At 66.6% G+C, this 25,321-nt stretch overlaps 1 protein-coding gene across 1 annotated transcript; it reads left to right on the forward strand.

Moving 5' to 3' along the window:
• Positions 1 to 2,251: 2,251 nt before the first annotated feature.
• KMT2D (lysine methyltransferase 2D) lies at positions 2,252 to 25,321 on the forward strand. Its single transcript, XM_061443025.1, has 54 exons — positions 2,252 to 2,320; positions 2,408 to 2,543; positions 2,630 to 2,865; positions 2,992 to 3,089; positions 3,174 to 3,336; positions 3,434 to 3,599; positions 3,683 to 3,797; positions 3,884 to 4,035; positions 4,110 to 4,855; positions 5,046 to 5,162; positions 5,233 to 6,077; positions 6,206 to 6,319; positions 6,610 to 6,720; positions 6,807 to 6,911; positions 7,135 to 7,316; positions 7,390 to 7,554; positions 7,640 to 7,749; positions 8,070 to 8,117; positions 8,206 to 8,421; positions 8,497 to 8,640; positions 8,754 to 8,870; positions 8,982 to 9,106; positions 9,217 to 9,406; positions 9,508 to 9,582; positions 9,921 to 10,025; positions 10,118 to 10,300; positions 10,404 to 10,488; positions 10,571 to 10,815; positions 10,965 to 11,038; positions 11,124 to 11,174; positions 11,276 to 12,952; positions 13,061 to 13,237; positions 13,317 to 13,459; positions 13,613 to 15,624; positions 15,920 to 16,043; positions 16,133 to 16,220; positions 16,327 to 16,393; positions 16,490 to 16,722; positions 16,809 to 19,568; positions 19,646 to 19,789; positions 19,863 to 20,027; positions 20,117 to 20,273; positions 20,364 to 20,445; positions 20,523 to 20,698; positions 21,085 to 21,218; positions 21,307 to 21,442; positions 21,525 to 21,664; positions 21,871 to 23,044; positions 23,365 to 23,501; positions 23,611 to 23,741; positions 23,824 to 24,109; positions 24,196 to 24,269; positions 24,355 to 24,463; positions 24,538 to 25,321. The coding sequence occupies exons 1-54, from the start codon at positions 2,272 to 2,274 to the stop codon at positions 24,628 to 24,630; spliced, it is 15,687 nt and encodes a 5,228-aa protein (XP_061299009.1). The 5' UTR covers positions 2,252 to 2,271; the 3' UTR covers positions 24,631 to 25,321.

The following is a 25,321-nucleotide window of genomic DNA, read 5'->3' on the forward strand; positions in this document are numbered from 1 at the left end:
ACCCCCCCCCTCCCCCCCCCCCCCATGCACTGGGCACCGGGTGACTGCGGGTGCTGCCCCGGCTTGGGGCTGCGGGCCGGTCCTGCCACGCTCGGGGCAGTCGCGGCTGCGGGGCTGGAACAATTAAACTTTGGTTTTGGCTGTGACCTCCCTCCCTCGGAAGCTAGGCTGGGGGGGCCTGCTCCCCCCGGGGTGCAGTGGGTGAGGGAGCCTGTGGGGACCCCCTAGCACCCAAGCATTGGGCCTGAATGGGGCTCAGCATCCCCCCCGGGGAGGGGCTCCGCAGCTGTCTACCCCCCAACCCGCAGCGTGGGCTGGGGGGGGTGTGTGTGTGCGGTTCCCATGTGGCTCATCTGCACCCAGCCAGGCCAATTCCTGCCGCTTAATGATGGGGGTGCGAGGAGGTGCCATAGGGTGTATTGGGGTGCAGGCGAGGGAGGGTTCTGCACTCCCCAGCCCCAGAGCTGCCTTTCCGAACCCCGTCTCTGCCCTCGGTGCCCACCTCGGGGCAGCGGGGTACCGAGTGGGCCCGAGTCCTCCCCCCCACTGGGGGGCGCGCGTGGGGCTCCCCGTGTGCGTAGCCCCGGACGCCCGGTACCGGGAGGGGCTTAGGGCTGTCGGGGGGGGGGAAGGGGGAGCAAAGCGCGAGAGCAGCACCGGTGTCACGGGGCTCGGCCCCTCCCTCCGGCCCCGGTTCACGGGGGTGGGTGTTCTGGGGGGGAGTGGCCTGTTCCGTGCCCGGTTCCGCCCCGCCGTGCCCACGTGCGCGACGCCCGCCCCGGCGCTGCCGGGGTTAAACGTGGCGGAGGGATCCCTCCCTCCCGGCAGCGTGCGCTGCGGCCCTCGCCGTCACACACCCCCCCCTTCCCTCCGCGGCCGCGCACGTCCGGCCCCGCAACGTCTCCCTCCGCCCGAGCCCCCGCCGCTAAGTAGTGCGAGCGCGGCGCCCCCCCCTCCCGCCTGTGCCCCGGCCGCGGGCCCCGGGGGCGCAGCGCGGCGGCCCCGGTGGGGCGGGCGGGGGCGGGCGGGGCGGGGCGGGGGGCGGGCGGCGGGACCTACTTTCCTCTGGAAATGGCCGCGCCGGGGAGCACCGTCCGCCCCGCGCCCCGAGGCCCGTCGGCGTAGGGCGGCCGCGGGGGTAAGTGCGGGGCGGGGGACGGGGGGCGGCCCCGGGGGGGGCTTCCGCGCGGTCAGGACCGGGCCCCAGAGGCCCCGCAACGGGGGAGGCCCCGCGCTCGGCCCCGGGCCGCGGCGCCGCCGCCCGGCCAGGCCTCCCCGGGCCCGGAGCGCGGCCCCCGGCTCCCTTTGTGTTCGCTACCGGCGCCGGTACCGCCCGCGGAGTCGGTGTGGCTCCGGCCTGAGGCCGAGGCCCGGCCTGGCGCTGCGGGGTCCCTGGGCCCGGGTAGGCCGCGACGGGCCGGGGCAGTGGGCCTGGCTCGCTCGGCCCCCCGGGAGGGCCCGGTTGTACCAGGAACGGCGGGAGGCGGCGCGGGGGCTCCGGGGCGGGTGGGGGGCGTCCCGCTCGGTGCTGCATGACCCCGGGGGGAGGGCAGGCCCGGCCGAGCCCCTCCACGGCTCCCCCCCCTCCCCAGCCCCGGTGCACGTCGGAGCCCTTCCGGGGAGGGCGCAGGGAACCCGGGGCGGCCTTAACCCCCAGCCGGGATCGCCGGGGGCGGGGGTCTGCGGAGTGGCGGTGCCGGGACGGGGACCCTGCTCCGAGCGCGGGGATCCGGGGGCTGCCCCATTGCGGGCCCGTTCATGATGTTCTGGGGTGGGGGGGCCCGAACCCCCCGGTGCTGCCCGGTTTGGGGTCCCCTTTGCTGTGTCCCCATCCTTGTTTTGGGGTGTCCGTGAAGCCCCGGTGGGTCAATTCTTGGGGGTGACCCACCTCCTTGCACCCCTTTTGGGACTGTGGGGGGAAACTGAGCCACGGGCTGCTGCTGGTGCTGGTCCTGGGCACCCCCGGTGGAACCTTCCCCTTTAATTTAATCGGGGTCATGCGGTTCCTGTGCAGCCTCAGTGGGGGAACTGTGGGCTATGGGGGGGACTTGGGGACTGGAGGGGTGGGTGGGTGCAGGAACCCCCTTGGAGCTTATGGTCTGCATGGGGAGTGATGCTTCTGCCCCACTGAGATCCCCACATTCGGTGGGGACCTGCCCTGTCCCTTGGGCTAGGGGCTTGGGGGTGCGTCCCTGATGGCTCTGCCCCCCCCCTCCCCCCCCGCAGCCGCGGCCCCCCCCTCCCCCCCCCCCTCGGGACGCCGGAGGCAGAATGGACGAGCAGCAGCTGCCCAGTGAGGAGAAGGACGTGACCACGCTGGGTGAGCGCAGGCTGGGAATGGGGGTGCTGGGGGGAAGGTTTGGTGCCATGTCCCCTGCCATGGGCACTGACACCTGCTCCCCCCTAGCCGATGGGGCTGTGGCCACAGAGGAGATGGGCAGCGCTGAGGGGGACCCCCTGAAACCTCCTGAAGGAGCCTCCGCGGGGCCGGAGCCGGAGGGCACGGAGAGCACGGACACGCAGCGACCGCCCCAGGCCAGCAGGTGAGGAGGGGGGGTCAGAGAGTGACAAGGAGCTGAGGAGGAGGTGGCAGTGCTCCTGACCCACCTCCTGTGCTTGCCTCTCACAGCCTCCCCCTGCGCCGCTGCGCCCTCTGCAACTGTGGGGACTGGAGCCCGCACGGGCAGTGGGAGCTGCAGCGCTTTGAGCCCGCACCCGACTGGAGCCAGCTGCTAGGGGGGCATGAGCCCCCCGAGGGGCCTGAGCAGGGACCCCCGGAACTGGAGCGGGAGCCGCTGGGGGATGACCCGGCCCAGGTCGGCTTCTCGGAGGGCGTGACACTGGCACAGCTCTTTGAGCCCACGGGTGAGCATGGCCACAGTGCCAGTGTCCCCATCCCGCTGTTCCCTACATCCCCATCCCATCATTCCCAGTGTCCCCATCCTGGTGTTCCCATGTCCCACACCTGGTGCTGATGCCAGCTCCCCGCAGGGCACTGCTGGGTGCACCGCTGCTGCGCAGCCTGGGCATGTGGCGTGGATCAGGAGCCGGGAGCTGTGAACAGAGCTGTTTTCTCAGGGATCTCACAGGTACCTGGACCCGGGGCAGGGGGGGGCACTGGTGGGGGCTGCCCTGGCCCCTGTAGTGACCCCCCCGGGGCTCTGTGCCCGCAGCAATGTGAACACTGCCGGCGGCGGGGGGCCACCATCCCGTGCCGGGCCAGCGCCTGCCGCCGCCTCTACCACTTCCCCTGCGCCGCTGCCAGCGGCTGCTTCCAGTCCTTGGAGACCCTGCGGCTTCTGTGTCCCGAGCACGTGGCCGAGGCGCTGCAGATGGGTGCGTGTGTGGCTGGTGCCCCCCACCCTTCATTGGGGTGTCCTGGGGGCCAGAGCCCGGTGTGGGGTGCCCCTGACCCCCTGTTGTCTCTGCGCAGAGGACGTGCGGTGCCTGGTGTGCGTGGGGCCGGGGGACCTGCGGGACCTGGTGCTCTGCACCGGCTGCGGACAGCACTACCATGGGCTCTGCCTGGACGTCACCCTCACCCCCAGCAAACGCTCGGGGTGGCAGTGCCCCCAGTGCAGAGTGTGCCAGGCTTGCAGGTGAGCCCTGTCCCCATGGACACACACACAGCGAGGGGTGCAAGGGTGGGGTCACCACCTTCACACCCCCATGTACCCTGCAGGCAGCGCGGTGACGACTCCAAGCTGCTGGTGTGTGAGGGCTGTGACAAGGGCTGCCACACGTTCTGCATGGAGCCGGCTGATGAGAGCACACCCCCAGTCTCCTGGAAGTGCACGGTGGGTCCTGATTTCACCAAGGGGGGGTCAGGGGGTGTTGATGCCCCCCCCGCACCCCATAACAGGTCTCTGTTTGCCCCCCCCAGAGCTGCCGGGTGTGCTCGGAGTGTGGGCGGCGTGCGGCGGCGCTGGAGCCTGGCTCCTGCTGGTACCGGGGCTTTTCGGTGTGTGAAAGCTGCCACCAGCACCGAGCTGCCAGCGGGGTCCCAGGGACTGCACCGGAGCCCCCCGCCCTGACGTGAGTGTGCATGGGGGGTGCTGGGGCTGGGGGGGGCTGAGCCCTGCACCCCTCACCTTGTGCCCCCCATGCAGGTTGGTGTCCCCCCAGCACAGTGAGGTGACGGATGTGCCCGGCCCCACCCCTGAGCCAGAGCCTGTGGGGTGCAGTGAGGAGGTGCAGGCAGGGGGGCACCCCAAAGAGGGACCCCCAGGTGATGGCGGGGCCCCTCCTGGCAAGCTGACCCCTGTGGAGGTGCCCCCCGATGAACTGCCCCCTGATGAGCCCCCCCCTGACGTGCAGCCCCCCCCTGACGTGCACCCACACCCAGACATGCAGCCCCCCGAGGAGCCCCCTCCTGTTGGGCTGCCCCCCAGTGAGCCACCCGCTGAGGAGCTGTCCCTTGAGCAACCAGCCCTTGATGAGGTCCCCATTGTCAGACCCCCCCTGGAGGAGCTGCCCCCCAGTGAACCACCCCCCAGTGAGCCTCCCCTTGAGCTGCCCTCTGAAATGCCCCCTGAAATACCCCCCTTGGAGGAGCTCTACCCCAGAATCCCGCTCTTGGATGAACTGCCCCCTGACATCCCCGCCCTGGATGAGTTGCCCCCTGATAAATCCCTGCCTGAGGAGTCCCCCCCTGAAGAGCTGCCCCTTGAGCAGCTGTCCCCTGAGAAAAATCTTGAGAAGTTTCCCTCTCAAGAACCACTTCTTGAGGAACCCCCACCCGACGAGCTGCCCCCCAACAACCCCTCCCCTGAGGATCCTCCCCCAGCTGAGCTGTCCCCCGAAGAGCCGCTCCCTAGTGAGGAACTGCCCCCCGAGGAGGACCCGGCGCCACCAGGTAAATGGGGGGGGGGGTGTCTTTTTCTTCCCCCATTTCGCCTTTTGTTTCCTGTGGTTGTGGGGGTCACTGCTCTTGTGTGACCCTCAACCGACCCACATTCATTGCTGCCTGTTGGGGGGTGCCTGGGGGGCAGTTGTGGCACAGTGGGTGGTGGGGGCACCCCCCTCACCCCATCCGCACCCCACAGGTCTCCTCCCCGAGGTGGTTGTGGCAGAGGAGGCTCCGGCGCTGGCCCGGGAGGTGCCCCCTGAGGAGGAGATGGAGCTGGAGCTGGAGCCGGCCCCCCTGCTGCCGGCCCCCCCCGGTGGGTTTGGGGGTGCACTGGGGGGGGTTGCCTTTGCTGGGATACTCTCTGACCACCTTTACCCCCCCAGATCTCTGTGCCGTCTCACCCGCCCCCCCTGCAGACCTCTCTTCTGCTGCCAATGAGGATGAGGAGCCCGAGCGCCCCCCCCCAGCACTGCCCGAGCCCCCCAGCAGCCCCCCGGCCATGGAGACCGAGTCCCCCGGCTCCCCACCTCCCCCCCTGGGCTCCCCTGCCTGCGTCCCGGCCCCTGCCGAGCCCCCCGAGGATGAGGAGATGGAGACGGGCGGTGGGGAGGGGGGGTCTCCAGGCAGGCCCCCCGGACTCCCCCCCCAGCGCAGCCCAGCTCCGGAACTGGGGCCCTATCCCGGGCTGGCTGAGGAGGAAGAGGAGGAGGAGGAGGAAGCACCGAGGCTTGAGCGGGAGGGCACCAGCGGCAGCTCCCCCCCACTGAGCGAGGAGGAGGTTCTGGAGGAAGGCCGGGCCAGGGGAGACCCCGAGGCCAAGGGCTCCCCCTTGCTCCTGGAGCCAGAGGAGCTGCGGCCCGAGACCCCCATGGAGGTGTGCGCAGCCGGGGTCAAGCTGGACCGTGGGGACGAGGGTGGTGCCGAGCCCCCCACCCTGCGCCCGCGCCCCGACATCCTCAATGAGATCTCCAACCTGAGCCAGGGTGACACAAGCAGCAGCTTCCCCGGCTCCGAGCCGTTGCTGGGCTCCCCGGACCCCGAGGGTGCTGGGTCCCTGTCGCTGGAGCTGGGCCTGGCCTCGGCCGACGCCAGCCTGCAGAAGGAGGATGTGGGGTCGCTGCCGCTGGGTGCTGAGACTGATGATTCGCTGCTCTTCGAGCCCGCAGCCAAAGGGGACGGGGACAAGAGCCGGCGCCGCAGCTCCCCAGGGCGCTCCCGTGTCAAGCAGGTGCTGGGGGGGGCGGCACACACAAGCACCCACTGTGAGCCCTGATCCTGCCCACGCTGCCATGGGGGCAGGATTGGGCCCTGTGGTGGGGTCCCGTGGCTCTAACTCCCCTCTCCCCTTTGCCCTAGGGTCGCAGCAGCAGCTTCCCTGGGAGGAGGCGACCCCGAGGTGGGTCCCATGGGGCCCGGGGCCGGGGCCGTGCGCGCCTGAAGTCAACCACGTCGTCTGTTGACACCTTAGCAGTAAGGATGGGTGCTGGGTACCCCGGGCTGTTGGGTGGCAGGGCTGAGAGCTGAGCTCCTTCATTCCTTTCCCAAACATTCCAGGGCCTAGGAAATGCTTGGGAACCCCTGGGTTAGATGGGGAGGGAGGAAAGTATGTGACTGCTTGCTTGCTGGAGTGATGTGCTGTGGGGCTGGAGGTTCACCCCACAAGCATAGGGCTGGTGGGGTGGGCAGCATGATCCTGTGGCCCCCAAAGCGCATGGAAGGATCTGTGCTTGTGGATGCTGAGCTCCCTGCTCTGTCCCCAGCTCGCCGACGTGGAGAGCTCGCCCAGCAAGGAGGAGGATGAGGACGATGATGACACAATGCAGAACACAGTCGTCCTCTTCTCCAACACCGACAAGTTCGTGCTCATGCAGGTACTGGGGCGCTGCGGGATGGACAGAGGGATGGGACGGGACAGATGCTCCAAGCCCGGCTCCCCTCAATGGTCCCTCTTCCCCAGGACATGTGTGTGGTGTGTGGCAGCTTCGGGCGTGGGGCCGAGGGGCACCTCCTCGCCTGCTCCCAGTGCTCCCAGTGCTATCACCCCTACTGTGTCAACAGCAAGGTGAGGGCAACCAGGACCCCCCTGGTACCCCTCAGCCCCACATTGGACTGATGGGAGCGTGCTTTGCCCCATGGGGATCCACACAACTGAGCCATGTCTCTTGGAGTGCATGCATGAGGTCATGGCCACATGGCTTTGGGCTGTTCCCCATGGCCATGCCGTGCGCTGGGCCCTCCCGTGGTTATCCCTGGGTCTCACATTGCCTCCCCATCCCCATGCCCAGATCACGAAGGTGATGCTGCTGAAGGGCTGGCGCTGCGTGGAGTGCATTGTGTGCGAGGTGTGTGGCAAAGCCTCCGACCCCTCGCGCCTGCTGCTCTGCGATGACTGCGACATCAGCTACCACACGTACTGCCTGGACCCGCCGTTGCAGACCGTGCCCAAGGGTGGCTGGAAGTGCAAGTGGTGTGTGGCCAGGCACGGGGGGAGCCTTGGGTTGGGGTTAGAGCTGGTGTTGATCCCCTGTATCGCCTCTCAGGTGTGTGTGCTGCGTGCAGTGCGGAGCAGCGTCCCCCGGCTTCCACTGCGAGTGGCAGAACAACTACACCCACTGCGCGCCCTGTGCCAGCCTCGTCGTCTGCCCCTTCTGCCGCCAGAAGTATGTGGAGGACGATCTGCTCATCCAATGCCGCCACTGCGACCGGTGAGAGGGAGGCTCGGCATGGGGTGGACCCCGGATGGGGGTGGCCGTGGAGGGATGCTGATGGGGGTCCCTGCTTTGCCTGCAGGTGGCTGCATGCGGCCTGTGACAGCCTCTTCACCGAGGAGGAGGTGGAGCAGGCTGCAGATGAAGGCTTCGACTGCAGCGCCTGCCAGCCCTACGTGGTCAAACCGGCCGGTGAGTGGCCAGGATGGGGAGCATGTGGTGTAGCAGCAGGTCAAGGGGTGATGGGTTTAACTTGCTAGAGGGGAGGATGAGATAGGATCTTAGGAGTAAGCTCTTCACCATGAGGGTGGTGGGACGCTGGGGTGGGTTGAATGGGGAAGGTTTGGATGCGGCATCCCTGGCAGTGTTAAAGACTAGGCTGGAGCAACCTGCTCTAGTGGAAGGTGTCCCTGCCTGTGAAACTACATCAGCTTCTAGTCATTCCCAACCCAGACCAGGCTGGGTTTCTATGACATCAGGGGCTCACCTCTCATCTGCTTTTACCTCTGCAGCACCCACATCTCCCACAGAGGCTGCCTCGGTCAAGGTGAAGGAACCAGGTACATGCAGTGCCGTTCTTGGTGCCATTCCCATTGCCATGCACCCAGCGCTGGTTTTCACCCCCAAACCTGCCTCCTGTCCCTGCAGAGCCGCAGTATTTCCGCTTCGAGGGTGTGTGGCTGACGGAGACGGGCATGGCCGTGCTGCGCAACCTCTCCCTGTCCCCCCTGCACAAGCGACGCCAGCGCAAGGGCCGCCCGGGCGCCCTCAACGGCGATGGGGGCCTGGAGGGGAGCGACCCCCTGGGCTCTGATGACAAAAAGGACGGAGACCTGGATGCTGAGGAGCTGCTCAAGGCTGAGGGTGGGTGTTGGCAGCAGGGTGAGGTGTGGGGGGGCTGTGGACCCTGTTAACGTGTCTCTTGTTCTACCTTGGCAGTGGGTGTTGAGCACATGGAGTGTGAGATCAAGCTGGAGGCTGCGGCCAGCCCTGACCGTGACATTGGGGCTGATGTGGACTCGGGGAAGGGGCTGGAGGACCCGGAGGAGTGCAAGAAGAGGAAGCGCAAACCCTATCGGCCGGGTGAGTGCTGCCCCCCTGGAGCCAGGATGCCCCTCTGAGCCCACTGGGACCCATCCTCACCGCCTTATTGTGTGCCCTGACCCATCCCCATCACCTCTCCCTCTGCCCCCCAGGCATCGGTGGGTTCATGGTGCGGCAGCGCAAGTCCCACACGCGCCTCAAGAAGGTCTCAGCAGTGTTGGCTGAAGTTGGGCGCGAGGGGCTGAGCACCGAGGGGCACCCAGAGGATGGTAGGGCCTGGGGACACCCCTGATCCCTTCCCTGGGGTGCTGCTGCCATCCTGCTGCTGGAGCAGCCCCGAACTGGGTTTGGGGAAGGTGTTAACAGGGGGGCTGTTGCAGGGGCTCCGGGTGACCTCCCAGCTGAGGGTGGCCTGGACCCGGGCTCGGGAGAGGGGGACGAGAAGAAGAAGCGCCGGGGAAGGAAGAAGAGCAAGTTGGAGGACATGTTCCCCCCTTACCTGCAGGTGAGATGGATGTAGGGATACGGAGGTGGCTTTGGGGTGGTGCTGGAGGAGGTTTTGGGACACCCGGGATGGGATGGAGGGAGGTGCTTACACCGTTCCCATTGGAGCAGGAGGCGTTCTTTGGGAAGGCACTGATGGACCTGAGCCGCCGGGCCCTGCTGGCAGCGGGGGGCGTCGGGGATGGCACTGCGCGCCCCTCCCTGGGCCAGGGCGCCCCACGGCACAAGGGGGACCCCAGCCTGGCTGGGGCGCTGCAGGGAGTCCCCCACGACAGGAGGGAGCCTCCGGTGCACCCCCGTGGTGAGCGTGGGTCCCCGTGGGCATGGCGGGCGGTTGGGGGTCCCTGTGTTGCACCAGCCCCACTTAGCTCTGCTGCCCCACTGATGTCTGGTGCCCCATAGGGGACGACAGCACCGACGGCAGCGCTGCGGCTCCCGATGATGAGGGCAAAGACGAGGCAAAGGGCGAGGACCTGGGTGAGCCCACGGGACCCAAACCGCGTCTTCCGTGGGCTCCTGCAGGGGGCGGCAGAGAGCGCCTGCCATCATAGAGACGGGGCTGCTCCGTGGTTGAGCGCGCTCTAGTCTGCGTGGGGAAAGAGGGAGGGGAAACTCAATGGTGTCCCTCGGTGACTTCATGGCGCTGGTGATCATAGAGTGCGGCGTAGCAGTGCGGCGCTCTGCGTGGCCCTGGTGGCTGGGAGGGCTTCTGTCCCCCTGGTGGATGGGAGGATTCCTCTTGCAGGGACTGAGAGCAGAGGGGGGGTCCTGGGGTGCTGAGGGCATCCCCAGCATCTGCTGGTTCCTCCCTGCAGGCACTGATGAGCCGAAGGACTCCCCAGACCCCGGGGACACAGAGAAGCCAGCGACCCCAGGGGAGGGCATGCTCAGCTCCGATCTGGACAAGATCCCTACAGAAGGTGAGGAACCTCCGTGTCCATCATCACTTCCTCGGCCTCCCATCGCTGTGAGCCCTGCCCCACGGCACGGCTCTGCTCTCCTGCCCCTGCAGAGCTGCCCAAGATGGAGAGCAAGGACGTGCAGCAGCTCTTCAAGGACGTGCTGGGCTCGGCGGAGCGTGGGGAGCAGCCCCTCAACTGTGTGGCTGCTGCGATGGAGAGAGGAGGTGCAGGGCAGGAGCCCAGCCAGGCACAGCGCCCCTTCCTGCAGGGAGATCTCCAGCTGCCAGGGCAGGGTGGGTGAAGGAGGAGGTCTGGGGGCTTCCCTGTTGCTGCAGGGGTGAATGTTTTGGGGGGATCTTGCGTTATCTGAGGGCTGCGACCCCTCTCTCCCCACAGGGAGCGTTTCCCTGGGCTCGCTCTCTGGATCCGTGTCCCTGGATTCATACCCGGGCGTCTGTCAATCCCCATTCCTCGACAACAGGTACGTGCAGAGCCGGGGTGGACCCAGGGTGCTCAGCGGGGACCCCTTTGTTCCAGCCCATGACCGTCTCCTCTCCATGCAGGGAGCGAAGCGGCTTCTTCAGCCCCGACCACTGCGAGCCCGAGAGCCCCTGGGCTAGCAGCTCGGCCGCCACCACCCCTTCAACACCCACAACACCCACGACAGAGGGTGAGGGGGATGGTTTGTCCTACAACCAGCGCAGCCTCCAGCGCTGGGAGAAGGACGAGGAGCTGGGTGAGCTCTCCACCATCTCACCCGTGCTCTACGCCAACATGAACTTCCCCAATCTCAAGCAGGATTATCCAGGTAGGGCTCTGGGGGGGCTGTCCTGTTCTCTGCTCCACGGGGAGACCTTACCTACTGAGGTGCAGCGATGATGGGAGGCACGCAGGGGATGTGGGTCAGGCAGGGACTAATGTCCCTCTTCTCTCCCTCTGCTCCTACTGGCCTCCCAGACTGGTCGAGCCGTTGCAAACAGATCATGAAGCTCTGGAGGAAGGTCCCTGCCACAGACAAAGCCCCATATTTGGTGAGTTCTGGCGGGGGGTTGCTGGGGCCGGGGTGGGGTTGGGGCGCCGGGGGGCTGGGAGTCAGCTCCTTCGTGTTTTTGTTAGCAAAAGGCCAAAGATAACCGGGCGGCTCATCGCATCAACAAGGTGCAGAAGGTATGTGCGGGAGCGCGGAGGTGCCCGGCGGCCCCGGGGGTGTCCCATAGCCCCCCATTAAGCCCCGTGGCCACCCCCTGACGGCCGGGCTCTCTCTGCAGCAGGCTGAGAGCCAGATCAACAAGCAGACCAAAGGGGAGGGACTGCGCAAGCCGGAGCGGCCCTCGCTGCACCTGCGGATCCCGGTGCCGCCGGGGACGCAGACCGTCTACATCGGCAGCCCCCCCGGCGGCGCCGGCGAGGGCTTCCTGAAGCCCCCCCCAGGGGCTGGAGTGGGGCCGGAGTCTCCCAGTGAGCTCTTCCTGAAGCTGCCCCCCCAGTCCCCTGCCCAAGTGCCTTCGCATGAGCCCTACAGCACAGCCCCTGCCTATGCGCTGGAGCCGCGCTTCCCCTCGCCCCTGGGCCAGAGCCCCACGGCGGGTGCTGCCTTCCAGCCCTTCCCCAGCCAGCCCCAGCCCCGCTCCGGGCCCCCCGACTTCCACCCCACACCGCCCGGCACCCCCCGGCACCAGCCCGGCACCCCCGACCCTTTTCTCAAGCCCCGGTGCCCCTCCTTGGACAACCTCTCAGTGCCGGGGAGCCCCGGGGCTCGGCCCCCTGAGGCCCTGCTCTCTCCCCTCCCTTTTGGGGAGCAGAAGAAGGGGCTGGAGGTGAAGAAAGAGGAAGGGGGGGGCCTGGCGGTCTGCTCCCCCAGCTATGCTCCTCCCATGGGCTATGGGGACTCCCCGGGAGGCCCCCACCTCTCCGCTGTGGAGCTGAAGGGGGCCGATGTCTTCAAAGCCCCCATGACCCCGCGGGTGCCGCAGGTGGAGCCGCAGAGCCCAGGGCTGGGGCACCGGCCCCCGGACCCCCACCCGCTGGCCCCTTCCCCCCCATCCCACCCTGAGCTCTACCGGCAGTCGCCCTACCTGGACCCCTACGCGCAGCCCCCGCTGACGCCTCGGCTGCAGCCCCCGGATGCCTGCTGCGCCCTCCCACCCCGCTCCCTACCCTCAGAGCCCTTTTCCCGTGTCCCTGCCAGCCCCCAGTCCCAGTCCAGCTCCCAGTCCCCGCTCACCCCCCGTCCCCTCTCCAATGAAGCCTTTTGCCAGTCCCCAGTCACGCCCCGCTTCCAGTCCCCAGACCCCTATTCTCAGCCGCCCTCCCGGCCCCAGTCCCGTGATCCCTTCACCCCCTTGCACAAGCCCCCCCGGCCCCAGATGCCAGAGCCAGGCTTCAAGGCGGTGGTGGCAGCCGGGGGTGGGTTTGGGGGTACCCCCGCCGGAGACCCCCATGCCAAGGCACCAGCCGGGCAGCAGCCGCCCTTCACCCGCTCTCCCGGCACCAGCGTCTTCACTGGGGGGCAGCCCTCCATGCGCTTCACCTTCCCCCCGGCCGTGCTGGAGCCGCTCAAGGGCTCCCCGTCCCACCAGCCCCACGGGATCAACAGCCATTATGTCCCCAGCAAGCCCCAGAGCTCAGCCTACGCCTCATCACCTGGGTTCCACCAAGCCGGGAGCCCACTGGGGCCGGGCGCCGCGGGTACTGACACCTACAGCCTGTCCCCGCTCCGTCCGCCCTCGGTGCTACCGCAGCAGCCCCCGGCCACCCCGCAGCAGCAGCAGGACCCCTCTGTCCCCTTCCTGCCCCGAGCTGCACTGGGGCCAGTGGGCGACAAGAGGGAGGAGGCAGCTGTGGGGCTCTCAGCACCCCCAAACCGGGACCTGGCGGAGCTGCCCGGTGGCCAGGATGGGTCCCTTGGCACCATGAGCCAGTCAGAGATGGAGAAGCAGCGGCAGGTAAGGGCTGGACTGGGCTTGGGAGGGGATGTGAGGGGGGAACCAGGACCCTTGTGGTGGGGTTGAGGATCCGCTGTCTGTGCTCTGGGTCCTGACGCTGTGTCCCAGCGCCAGCGGCTCCGGGAGCTGCTCATCCGGCAGCAGATCCAGCGGAACAGCCTTCGGCAGGAGAAGGAGAGCGCAGCAGCGGCGGCAGCCACAGCCTCCCCGGCATCTTGGGCACCTGAGGCCAGCAGCCAGGCCTTCGAGCTGAGCCGTGCCATGGCCCCATACCCAGCGGCACAGGTAGAGCACAGGGCACTGCTCTGCTGAGAGCCCGTCGGTGGGTGCCGTGGTGACACTGAGACCTTGTCTCCCATCCCAGGACAAGAGCCTGATGGGGACCCTGGCCACAGGCACCGGCAAGCTTCCTGGCTCCGTCATGGTGCCGGCAGCATTCACGCAGGATGAGCGGCTCTCGCGGCCCCCGCCGGCGGCTACACCATCTGCTATGGACATCAATGGGAGGTGAGTGCCCCGGGGCAGGTTGGGCACCAGTAGGGCTTCACCCCAACCCTTCCCCATGGGGAGCACCACAGAGGCTGTGGTTTCAGTGGAGCCCACGGTTCTGTGTGTGGCAGTGCCCGTAAGTCCCAACGCCGTGGTCACGGTGTTTTGCAGGGCAGCGGTGGGGCCCCCTCAAGCCTTCTACCCCCGTGGGGTGTTCCCGGCGCCATCCCCACAGCAGCACCTCTGGCAGCACCAACAGCAGCAGCAGCAGACGGCAGCTGCCGCGGCCCTGCGGCTCCCGGTCACATCCCGCTTCGCCCCGCCAGGCGCCGGCAGTGCCGTGGGCAGCCTGGGCACCCGTGATGCGGTGCCCGCCACGCCCGCAGCCATGGGAGCCCCGTTCATTGAGCTGCGCCACAACGTGCAGAAGGGCCCCGGGGGAGTCCTGGGTTCCGCCTTCCCGCGGCCGCGCTTCTTCCTGCCAGGGGAGGAGAGCACAGCGCCGGGGCTCTGCACCCCTGTTGTGCCCATGCAGCCGCTGCCTGTGCTGCAGCCACAGAAGGTGCCAGTGCTGCTGCCACCCATGTCGCCACAGGGAGTCGAGATGAGCAACAGCCACCACCAGCCCCATGGCAAAGTGGCCGCGCCGCTGCCGGCCCCCAGCATGGAGCTGCCACACGTGCCCTCACGCCCACTGTCCTCAGGCTCTGCCCTGCGCCCCGATGCTCCCAAGGATGCTCCCGCAGCCGAGCCTGCACTGGCTCCAGCCCCTGGGAAGAGCCACCTAAGCCTGGAAGGGGCGCGCCTGCCCTGTGAGGTGCCAGTGGAGCCTGATCTTGATGATGACTTTGGTTCCCACAAAGACCTGGAAGATGACGATGATTTGGCCAACCTGAGCCTGGATCCAGATGTGGCCAAAGGGGATGATGACTTGGACAACCTGGACAGCCTGGAAACAGCGGATCCCCACCTGGATGACCTACTGAATGGGGACGAGTTCGACCTCCTGGCCTACACTGACCCCGAGCTGGACACGGGCGATAAGAAGGACATCTTCAACGAGCATCTGCGCCTGGTCGAGTCGGCCAATGAGAAAGCTGAGCGTGAAGCCCAGCTGAAGACAGAGCCACCAGCTACCAGCTTGAAGCTCCCTGACCCCGGGGATGGCAAAGACTCAGCTGCATCTGTGGAGGACCAGGAGGTGCCCAAGGAAGGGCTAGTGGTGCCTGGGGTGGGCCTGGGCTCTGCTCCCTGCCCTGCAGACACTGCAGAGGTGAAGGTGGGTTCACTTCCCACCGACATCAAGCCCAAGCTGGAGGACAAATGCCTCAAGACCTCTCCCTGTCAGTTCACCGCTGGCGGCCCCGAGCGGCTCCCGGTCAAGTCAGAGGCACTGCAGGGTACAGACAAGATCTCTGCCTCGCTGGGGCTGAGCCTCAAGCCCAGCCAGAGCCTCCTGAGCCCTGGTGCCGGCCCGGCCCGCCTCGGCTTGACCAGTTTCCCAAGCAGTGGCCATGCTGCGGTCCCTGTGCCAGAGAAGGACCTGTACGGCAGCCGGGGACTGGCTTCTGCCCAGCTGGGCCCCCAGAGCAACCCCTTGCTGGAGAAGTTCGAGCTGGACAGCGGGGCCCTGGGGCTGGGCAGTGCCCGGCACTCGCCAGCCGATGACTTGGACAAGATGGAGAGCTCGCTGGTGGCCAGTGAGCTGCCACTGCTCATCGAGGACCTGCTGGAGCACGAGAAGAAGGAGCTGCAGAAGAAGCAGCAGATGTCAGTGCACCTGCCCCGCGGCACCCCGCACCTCCCGGGGCACCCCCTGCTGCACCCAGCAGGCCCCGTGCCCCCCTCCGAGGGACAGCCCCCACGCCTGGGCACCCCGCAGACCCCGCTGCAGCTGGGGATGGTGGCCAGGCCCCCGCTGATGCCAGCGCAGCCACCCCGGCTTGGTGCCCCGCAGCAGGGCCCAGCACTGGCCCCACACATGAGCATGGCCCCCGCACAGCCGCATGTGCTGGCAGCCTCCCACGGCGTGCAGGTGGCCCTGGCGCCACCACAGCAGCAGGGCCAGCAGCAAGTGCTCGTGCAGAAGCCCATGGCTGGGGTGCAGCCACCTGTCCTGGGCATGAAGCCCCCCCAGCTCGTCATGCAGCAGCAATTGGCCAACAGCTTCTTCCCAGACACAGGTAGGGGCTGTGGGTGAGTGGTTTAGGGGAGGCCCCTTTTGGGTGGATTTGGGGTTGGAAAGCACCTTAAGATCATTCGGTTCCAGCTCTGCCATCTGGGCAGGGAAAACCCCATGTCAGACCATGTCACCCAAGGCTCTGTTCAACCTGGTGTTGAATATTGCCAGGGATGGGGCAGCCACAGCTTCATTCAGCCCATTCCCGGGTCCCACCACCCTCACAGGGAAGAGCTCCTGCTGTAAATCCAATCTGACCTTTCCCTGTTTCACTTTAAACCCCTCACTCTTTGTGGCAGACCTGGACAAATTTGCAGCCGAGGACATCATGGACCCCATTGCCAAGGCCAAGATGGTGGCACTGAAGGGTATCAAGAAAGTGATGGCTCAGGGCAGCATCGGGGTGGCCCAGGGCATGAACAGGTATGGAGCATGGCAGGCAGTGAGGCATGCTCTGGGTGGGCAGGGGTTGCCTTGGGGCTCATCTCTCATCTCTGTGTTCCCCCCCAAAGGCAACAGGTTTCTCTGCTGGCCCAGCGGCTCTCGGGGGGCCCATCTGTCTCTGAGGTGCAGAATCACTTGCTGGCAGGGAGCGGACAAGTGAGTGGGGTGCCCGGGGTTGGTCCCTGCTTTGGTGCTCAGGCAGGAGCTGCACTGGGGATAGGGTCTGGTGTCCCCATGTCCCCAACCCTCCATTCTCTGGCAGGAGCGGAGCAGCACAGACCCAGCCCAGGCTCGCCCCAACCCACCCACCTTTGCACAGGGCGTCATCAGTGAGTACCGCTTTGGGTAGCACTGCTGGATCTCAGGAGCTGGGCTGGCTCCGGGGCTGCTCCGCTCTGATCCCAGCCCTTTCCCCGCTCCCACAGATGAGACGGACCAGCGGCAGTACGAGGAGTGGCTGTTCCACACGCAGCAGCTCCTGCAGATGCAGCTGAAGGTGCTGGAGGAGCAGATCGGGGCGCACCGCAAGTCACGCAAAGCCCTGTGTGCCAAACAGCGCACGGCCAAGAAAGCCGGGCGCGAGTTCCCCGAGGCCGATGCTGAGAAGCTGAAGCTGGTGACGGAGCAGCAGAGCAAGATCCAGAAGCAGCTGGACCAGGTAGGATCCTGAGTGGAGGTGGACACCACATCCCTGGTGCTAACCCCCCACCATCCCTGGTGCTAACCCCGCGCTGTGCCCGGCAGGTTCGGAAGCAGCAGAAGGAGCACACCAACCTCATGGCCGAGTACCGCAACAAGCAGCAGCAGCACCAGCACCAGGCCTCAGCCGTGATGGCCCTGAGCCCCTCACAGAGCCCCCGTCTCATGTCCAAGCTCTCCGGGCAGCTGCTCTCGCCACACGGCGTACAGCAGACTGTGGGGACTGTGGTGGGTGCCCAAGGCCTTGGCCAGCAGCCAGGACAGCCAGGAGGGCTGCGCCTGCCCCAAGGCAGCATGTCCATGGCCGTGCAGCAGGGTCTGTCCTTCATGGGCCAGCAAGGCGTGGGGGGCGCTCCAGTGCCCAGCACCTCCAATGCGTTCTTTGCTGGAAACCCCACGCTGCGCGGGCTGGGCGCAGACACCCGCCTCATGCAGGAGAGGCAGCTCCAGAGGATGCAGCTGGCCCAGAAGCTGCAGCAGCAGCAGAACATGCTGGGACAAGTGTCACTGCAGCAGCAGCAGCAGCCAGGGCTGATGGGCCAGGCGTCGCTGCAGCAATCGGGCGTGATGGCACAAGCATCAATGCAGCAACAGGGCGTCATGGCACAGTCGTCCATGCAGCAGCCAGGAGTGATGGGACAGGCAGGCATGCAGCAGCAGAGCGTCATGGGCCAGGTGTCAATGCAGCAAGCGGGTGTCATGGGACAGACCTCGATGCAGCCACAGGGCATGATGGCCCAGACCTCGATGCAACAGGCGGGTGTCGTGGGACAAGCTTCAATGCAACAGCCAGGTGTGATGGCACAGACATCCCTGCAGCAGCCTGGCATCATGGGACAAGCATCCATGCAGCAGCCCAGCGTGATGGCACAGGCATCCATGCAGCAGCCTGGCGTCATGGGACAAGCAGCCATGGTGGGCCAGCCCGGCCTGCTGAGCCAGCAGCAGCCTGCCCCAGCACCACAGCCGGGCACTGTGGGGCAGCCCATGGTGCCAAAGCAGCCAGGGCTGATGGGCAGCCAGCAGAGCCTGTTGGTGCAGCAGCTCTCCCCACAGCAGCAGCCGGGCTTGGTGGGCCACACGCAGGCAGCAGGGCTTCAGCACCAGGCGGTGCTGGGCCAGCCCCAGCGCCAGGTTCTGCTGGCACCACACCAGCAGCGGGTGCTGGGCTCGCCCCAACTGGCCCCGCAGACTCCGGGGATGCTGAGCCACCGTCTTGTGCTGTCCCAGCAGCTGGGGCAGGCACGGGCGCTGCTGGCCCCGCAGCAGCAGCAGCAGCAGAACTCGGGTCTCCTGGGGCTGGGCCAGGGGCAACCCTCGATCCAGCACTTTCCGCAGCATGGCACGGGGGCCCAGGCTCCCTCTGTGCTGCACCTGAGTCAGGGAATGCAGCCGGCCCCGGCGGTCCTGGCTGCTAAGGAGCAGCCTGGAGGGGTGGAATGCAGCACCCTGCCCGCTGAGGGCAGCGAGAGCGGAGCGCAGCTGCACGGGGAGCAGCAGGGAGCCCTCAGCGAGCCCCTGGCCCCCAAGCACCAGGCTGAGTTGGGGCAGGGCCAGCAGCTCCTCTTGGCCTCACCGCAGGCAGCGCTTCGGGCAGGCTCCATGCAGCCAGGTGCCTTGCTCGCCGCACCCCTGCAGAGCCCTAGTGCTGCCCACCCTGAGCACGGGGACACTGCTGGGGTGCTGGAGCCGCCGCTGGGCTGTGGGACGGGCCCGGCACAGGGCTTGGTGCTGCCGCGGGCACCAGAGCAGCCGGGCAAGGGGCAACCACGGCTCCAGAGCCCCGTGCAGCACAAAGCAGCTCCAGCACCGGGTTCGGCTGCACTGCCCCCGGGGCTACTGGGGCAGGTGCCGGGCCCCATGATGGGGCAGATCCGAGCGCAGCTCCAGGGGGTCCTGGCCAAGAACCCGCAGCTGCGGCACTTGACGCCGCAGCAGCAGCAGCAGCTCCAGGCGCTCCTGGTGCAGCGGCACCAGCAGAACCTGCTGCAGCAGAGCCAGGCGCTCCGGACCCCCGGCCCCTTCCCCGGGCAGGCCCCGGAATACGGCTCCACTGCTCGGCAGCCCCCCCGCCCGCCAGGGGCCCTGTTTCAACCCCGGCCGGGCACCCCGGCAGAGGCTCAGCCGGGCTTTGAGCAGGGCCGGGCACTGCCAGTGCAGCCCCCCCAGCAGCCACTGACGGAGCTGGTGCAGGCAGCACTGGCTGCCCGTGGCCCCCAGCCCGGCCTTGTGCGGCTCACCACACCGTCGGCCCCCTCGCCCCTGGGCTGCGCCCCCCAGCACCTAGCCAGCCCCGAGCAGAGCCCTCAAGAGCCAAAGAAGATGTCACCAGGGGGGCCGGCCTTGGTCCCCAGCCCCACAGCACCCATGGAGCAGGGGTCGGCACCGACTGGCACCATCCCCGACCCACAGCACAGCTCCTGGGACCCCGAGACACCCAGTGCAGACCCCAGTGAGACCCGCATCAATGGGGCAGGGCCAGAGGGGGCCCCTGCAGCGGGTGAAGCCGCAGCGGTGCTGGTGAAGCAGGAGCCGAAGGAGGAGGCGGTGGCGGTGGCACAGTGTGAGCTGGATGGGGATGAAGCCCCAAAACCAGAGGCTAAGGGCGACCCCGGGGCCAGCCAAGCCAACAGCCTCCTGGCCCCGGGTGGCCGCTCTGAGGCTGGGCACCTCCTGCTGCAGAAGCTACTGCGAGCCAAGAACGTGCAGCTCTCAGCGCAGAGCCTAGGCGAGCTCAACGGGCACACGGAGAACCGGGGCACCGAAATAGAGCCACGGCCACCACCGGTGCTGCTGGGCCGGGAGGTGAGTGGGAGCCGTGGGGCAGGAGGGGCTGGTGGCTGTGGGGCTATGCTCATCCTGGTGTCCGCTCTCCCTCTCAGGACCCCTCCATCGCAAGGAAGCCGGCGCCCACCAAGCCCAAGCGGGTGCAGAAGGGCAACGAGCGGGTCCCAGCCTCCCGCAAGAAGCTGCGGAAGGACGAGGGGCTGCGGCCGGGAGAGGCCCTCATGAGGCAGCTGAAGCAGGTACAGCCGTGGGGCAGGGGTGTGGGGAGGGGGCTGCTCCCTTCCCGGCCCCTCCTCACTGCTCTGCCCACAGGAGCTGTCACTGCTGCCGCTGACGGAGCCAACCATCGCAGCCAACTTCAGCCTCTTCGCGCCCTTTGGCAGCAGCCCCATCAATGGCAAAAGCCAGCTCCATGGCGCCTTCGGCAGCGCCATGCTCGACAGCGTGCCCGACTATTACTCCCAGCTACTCACCAAGGTAAAGCGGGGGGGGTGTTGTGCTGTTGGCCCCCAACAGGGGGCTGCAGCACCTCATGGTATTCACCCCACTTGTATCTCCCTGCCCAGAACAACCTCAGCAACCCCCCCACGCCACCCTCCTCGCTGCCCCCCACACCACCGCCCTCTGTGCAGCAAAAGATGGTGAATGGTGTCACGGCCCCAGAGGAGCTGGGGGAGCAGCCCAAGGACAGTGACCCAGCCCGCAAGCCCCATGGCCACAAAGGTGATGATGAGCGTGGTGGGCACAGGGGTGGCACAGCCCCCCAACTGCTTCCCATCACCCCCCAGTGATACCGGTCCTTTCTGCATGCAGACAGAGCAGCTGTGGAGGTGAAGAGCCTGGACCTGCTGGCAGCTCTGCCCACCCCTCCTCACAACCAGACCGAGGATGTCAGGTTAGTCCTGGGGACCCCTCCTGCCACAGGGACTCCTCCATGGGTGACACCTTCCCCTGACGCCTCCCTCCCCACAGGATGGAAAGCGACGACGAGAGTGATTCCCCCGACAGCATCGTCCCGGCCTCGTCCCCAGAGAGCGTCCTGGGTGAGGAGCTGCTGCGCTTCCCCCTGCTCAGCGAGGCCAAGCCGGAGCTGGAGGAGCGGGTGCTGTCCCCCATCATCCCCATCATCCCCCGGGCCAGTATCCCAGGTGGGTTGCACTGGGATGGGGGGGTGCATGGAGCAGGGCAGGGGGGGCCTGTGGTGCATGTGAAGCAGGCAGGAGGGGGTTGGTGGGGTATATGGACCGGGCAGGAGCATCCATGGGATGTAAAGACCATGCAGGGGAGGGGGACTGCAGAGCACTTGAATTGGGTGGGAAGGGGTCTATGCAGTGGATGGATGGAGCAGGAGGGGTCCTTAGGCATGGAGGAGCAGGAGAAGACTCTTCAGCGTGCATTGGGGCTGGCCTGTTCCCTGTTCCTGCCCCCCAGCCTGTCCCCCACAAGGTGATGGGAGTCCCAGCACTGGTTCTGCAGGGGTGTCTGGTGGTGGGGTTGAGGCTGTGCGGCTCTGACCCCTTTCTCTGCACCCCAGTGTTCCCGGACACGAAGCCCTATGAGGTTCCGGAGCCCTTTGGGGCCCCCCCTGGGAAGGTGGGTTCCCCGTGGGAGAAGGGTAAGAGCAGCGAGGTCTCTGTCATGCTGACAGTGTCTGCAGCAGCAGCTAAGGTGAGTGAGGGGCTGGGGACAGGTGGGACCCTGGGGGTCCCTGCATGGTGGCATCAGGGTCCTGGGCCTACCCCCTCCTCTCGCCCAGAACCTCAACGGGGTGATGGTGGCCATGGCTGAGCTGCTGAGCATGAAGATCCCCAGCTCCTATGAGGTGCTGTTCCCCGATGGCGCTGTGCGAGCGGCCGTAGTCGAGGCCAAAAAGGTGGAGACGGACATGGCTGGTGAGCATCTGACTTGTGCCCATCGTCTCCCTCATGTCCCCAGCCTGGGCACCCCCTGATGGGCTCCTGCCTTTGTCCCCAGGGGTGCTCGGTGCCAAGGAGAAGGTGGCACTGGCAGGGAAGGTGCCGGACAGCAGCTCCGAGTGGCTGAAGCAGTTCGATGCGGTGCTGCCTGGCTACAGCCTCAAGGGCGATCTGGACCTCCTGACACTGCTCAGACAGGTCAGCGCAGTGCAGGGGTACCCCCGGGGGTAGTGGGGTGCCTGTCAGGCTGTGGCTGCACCAGGGTGCAGGAGGGGGTGCTTTGGCACCAAGTGTGACCATGTAGAGGGTGCGGAGTCTTCCAGGCTGGTGCGGAAGGGGATGGTGAGGTTTGGGGGTCCTCATTCCCAGGCTGCTCTGACCTGTGCCCCCTCCCTGTGCTGCAGGAGAGCCCGGTGCCCGAGAAGACCCTTCACCACTGCTACGTCAACAACGTCTCCAACCTGGACGTGCGGCAGCTCTCGGTGATGCCGCAGGAGCCCTCTCCCCCGCTGTCTCCCTCCGTCCCCTCCCCATCCAGCCCCACTGAGGCCGCCCGGGTCCCTGACCCTGTGGCAGCCCCCGAGGCAGCCCCGGCCCTGCTGTCCCCACTACCCCCGGGCCCATCGCCAGCCCCCCAGGAGGAGGACGGGGCCGCAGGTCTCCACTCGCCGCCGCGCTTCAAACCGCGCTCACGCCCACCTGAGGATGGGGACGAAGCGCGGCCACGGCTCAAGAAGTGGAAGGGGGTGAGGTGGAAACGGTTGCGCTTCCTCGTCACCATCCAGAAAGGGGGGGCCAAGCGGGACGGGGACAAGGAGATTGCGGAGTTCATTGACAAGCTGGGCACCACGCTGCGCCCCGAGAAGGTGCCGCGGGACCTGCGCAAGTGCTGCTTCTGCCACGAGGAGGGCGACGGCGCCACAGATGGGCCTGCGCGCCTGCTCAACCTCGACCTGGACCTCTGGGTCCACCTGAACTGCGCCCTGTGGTCCACCGAGGTGTACGAGACACAAGGAGGTGCCCTGATCAATGTGGAGGTGGCTCTGCACCGCGGGCTGCTCACCAAGTGCTCCTTGTGCCAGAAAACCGGCGCCACCAACAGCTGCAACCGCATCCGCTGCCCCAGCGTGTACCACTTCGCCTGCGCCATCCGCGCCAAGTGCATGTTCTTCAAGGACAAGACCATGCTGTGCCCCGTGCACAAGCTGAAGGGCCCATGTGAGCAGGAGCTGAGCAGCTTTACAGTGTTCCGCCGTGTGTACATCGAGCGGGACGAGGTGAAGCAAATCGCCAGTATCATCCAGCGCGGCGAGAGGCTCCACATGTTCCGCGTTGGGGGCTTGGTCTTCCACGCCATCGGCCAGCTCCTGCCACACCAGATGGCCGATTTCCACAGTGTCACGGCCCTCTACCCCGTGGGCTACGAGGCCACACGCATCTACTGGAGCCTGCGAACCAACAACCGCCGCTGCTGCTACCGCTGCACCATCTGCGAGAACAACGGCCGCCCCGAGTTCGTGGTGCAGGTCATCGAGCAGGGCCTGGAGGATCTGGTCTTCTCCGACTCCTCCCCACAAGGTAAGCAAGAGCTGCGGGTGCTTGGCTGCTGCTCTCCTGCATCCCATGCCTTCCTTCTGTATCCCATCTTTTTCATTCCCTGCCCTTCTCCTCCATCCTCCTCCTGCATTCTCTGGTCTCCTCCTGCATTCTCTGGTCTCCTCCTGCATTCTCTGGTCTCCTCCTGCATCCCCTGCCTTCCTCCATCCCCTGCCCTGCTGATGGCTGAGCTGCACCAAAACAGGTGGTTACATGGCAATCGGAAGACCTGGGGTGGCTGGAGGTGGAGGCGAGTGGGCTGCAGCATTCCCTGGCTCCAACCCTTCCTTTCCCCTCTGCAGCCGTCTGGAACCGGATCATCGAGCCGGTGGCGATGATGAGGAAGGAAGCTGACATGCTGCGCCTCTTCCCCGAGTACCTGAAGGGCGAAGAGCTCTTTGGCCTCACGGTGCATGCGGTGCTGCGCATCGCGGAGTCGGTAAGTCCTGCCTGGACTCGGGGGAGCCTCCTCTCCGCTATGGGGGTCAACCCCATTGCAAAGGGGCCCTGTGGCTGCGGTGCCACTGTTCAGCGTCCCCTCCCCATAGCTGCCTGGCGTTGAGAGCTGCCAGAACTACCTGTTCCGGTACGGGCGGCACCCACTGATGGAGCTGCCGCTGATGATCAACCCCACCGGCTGTGCCCGCTCCGAGCCCAAGATCCTCACCCACTACAAGCGGTGAGTGGGGCCGGGACCCCCCGGGAGAGCCGGGATCCCACGGGATCGCTCAGCTCTGACCTGCTCTCACCCACACTGGCAGGCCCCACACCCTGAACAGCACAAGCATGTCCAAGGCCTACCAGAGCACATTCACCGGTGAGACCAACACGCCCTACAGCAAGCAGTTTGTGCACTCCAAGTCCTCCCAGTACCGGCGCCTGAAGACAGAGTGGAAGAACAACGTGTACCTGGCACGCTCCCGCATCCAGGGACTGGGGCTCTACGCGGCCAAGGATATCGAGAAGCACACCATGGTCATTGAGTACATCGGCACCATCATCCGCAACGAGGTGGCCAACCGGCGGGAGAAGATCTATGAGGAGCAGGTGGGGATCCGATGGGATGTGGGGGGTGTCTCTGGTGGGATGTGGGGGCCTGGGAGCACCCAATGACACCCTCTTAACCCCACCAGAACCGCGGCATCTACATGTTCCGCATCAACAACGAGCACGTCATTGACGCCACGCTGACCGGGGGCCCGGCCAGGTGAGCATGAGGGGGCTTTAGGGGTGGTGGGACCCCCCCGGGTGGGCGCTGACCCCCCCAGCACCCCTCTCTGTGCCCCCTCCAGGTACATCAACCACTCATGCGCCCCGAACTGCGTGGCTGAAGTCGTGACCTTCGACAAGGAGGACAAGATCATCATCATCTCCAGCCGGCGTATCCCCAAGGGGGAGGAGGTCAGGCAGGGACCCTTGCGGGGTGGGCCTGGGAGCTGGCTCTGACCTCTGGCTGACTCCGTGCTCCCCCACAGCTCACCTACGACTACCAGTTCGACTTTGAGGACGATCAGCACAAGATCCCCTGCCACTGTGGAGCCTGGAACTGTCGCAAGTGGATGAACTAAGTGGGATAAGAAGTAGCCGGGGTGGGGGGGGCGCACACAATGCCCCTCCCCACCTCACCGCCACCTCGCCACGACCCAACCTGGGGCCACGGGAGGTGCCGGGGGGGCCAGGCCGCGGGGAGGGAGCCGCCGCCGCCGGCCCTGCCCGCGCGGGACGCCCGGACGGACGCACGGACGCACGAACTGGCAACTCAGGGTTTTCTTTGGTTCGTCCTGCGAGGAATCAAGTGTTTGTGTCGGGGGGGACCCCAGCAAGAGAGAGAGACCCCCCCCATCTCCATCCCCCGCCTCCATGCGGGATGGCAGCAGCAGCCGCGGCGCCGGAGCCGGTTCCGGATCCGGCTTTTTTTCCTCTCTCCCAACTTTAGGGTTATTTTTTTTTTGCTGTTTTTGGGGTTTTTTTTTTTTCCTTTTTAATTTTATTTTCCTTTTTTTTTTTTTTTTTCTCTTTTTTTTTTTTTAGAAACTAATAACATTTTTGCTCGCTAAAAGTACCAAGTAACAGACTCCTTGAGCTCGACAATCCGGGCTCTGCGCCGCCCGCGGCCAGAGCTCGCTCGGTTCCTTTCGAATCTCTTCTTGTTTGTGCGTGTGGACAAGACCCGCAGCGAGGGCCCCCCCGGCAGACACAGGAGCTTCTGCACCCAAACCTACCTCATTTGACGTCTTAGATTATGATTCTTCTACCTTT

The sequence above is a fragment of the Pezoporus flaviventris genome, unplaced genomic scaffold (assembly GCF_033815535.1).
Source record: "Pezoporus flaviventris isolate CSIRO_AGI_PZ_B2104156 unplaced genomic scaffold, CSIRO_AGI_Pfla_v1 ptg000277l, whole genome shotgun sequence".
NCBI lineage: Eukaryota > Metazoa > Chordata > Aves > Psittaciformes > Psittacidae > Pezoporus > Pezoporus flaviventris.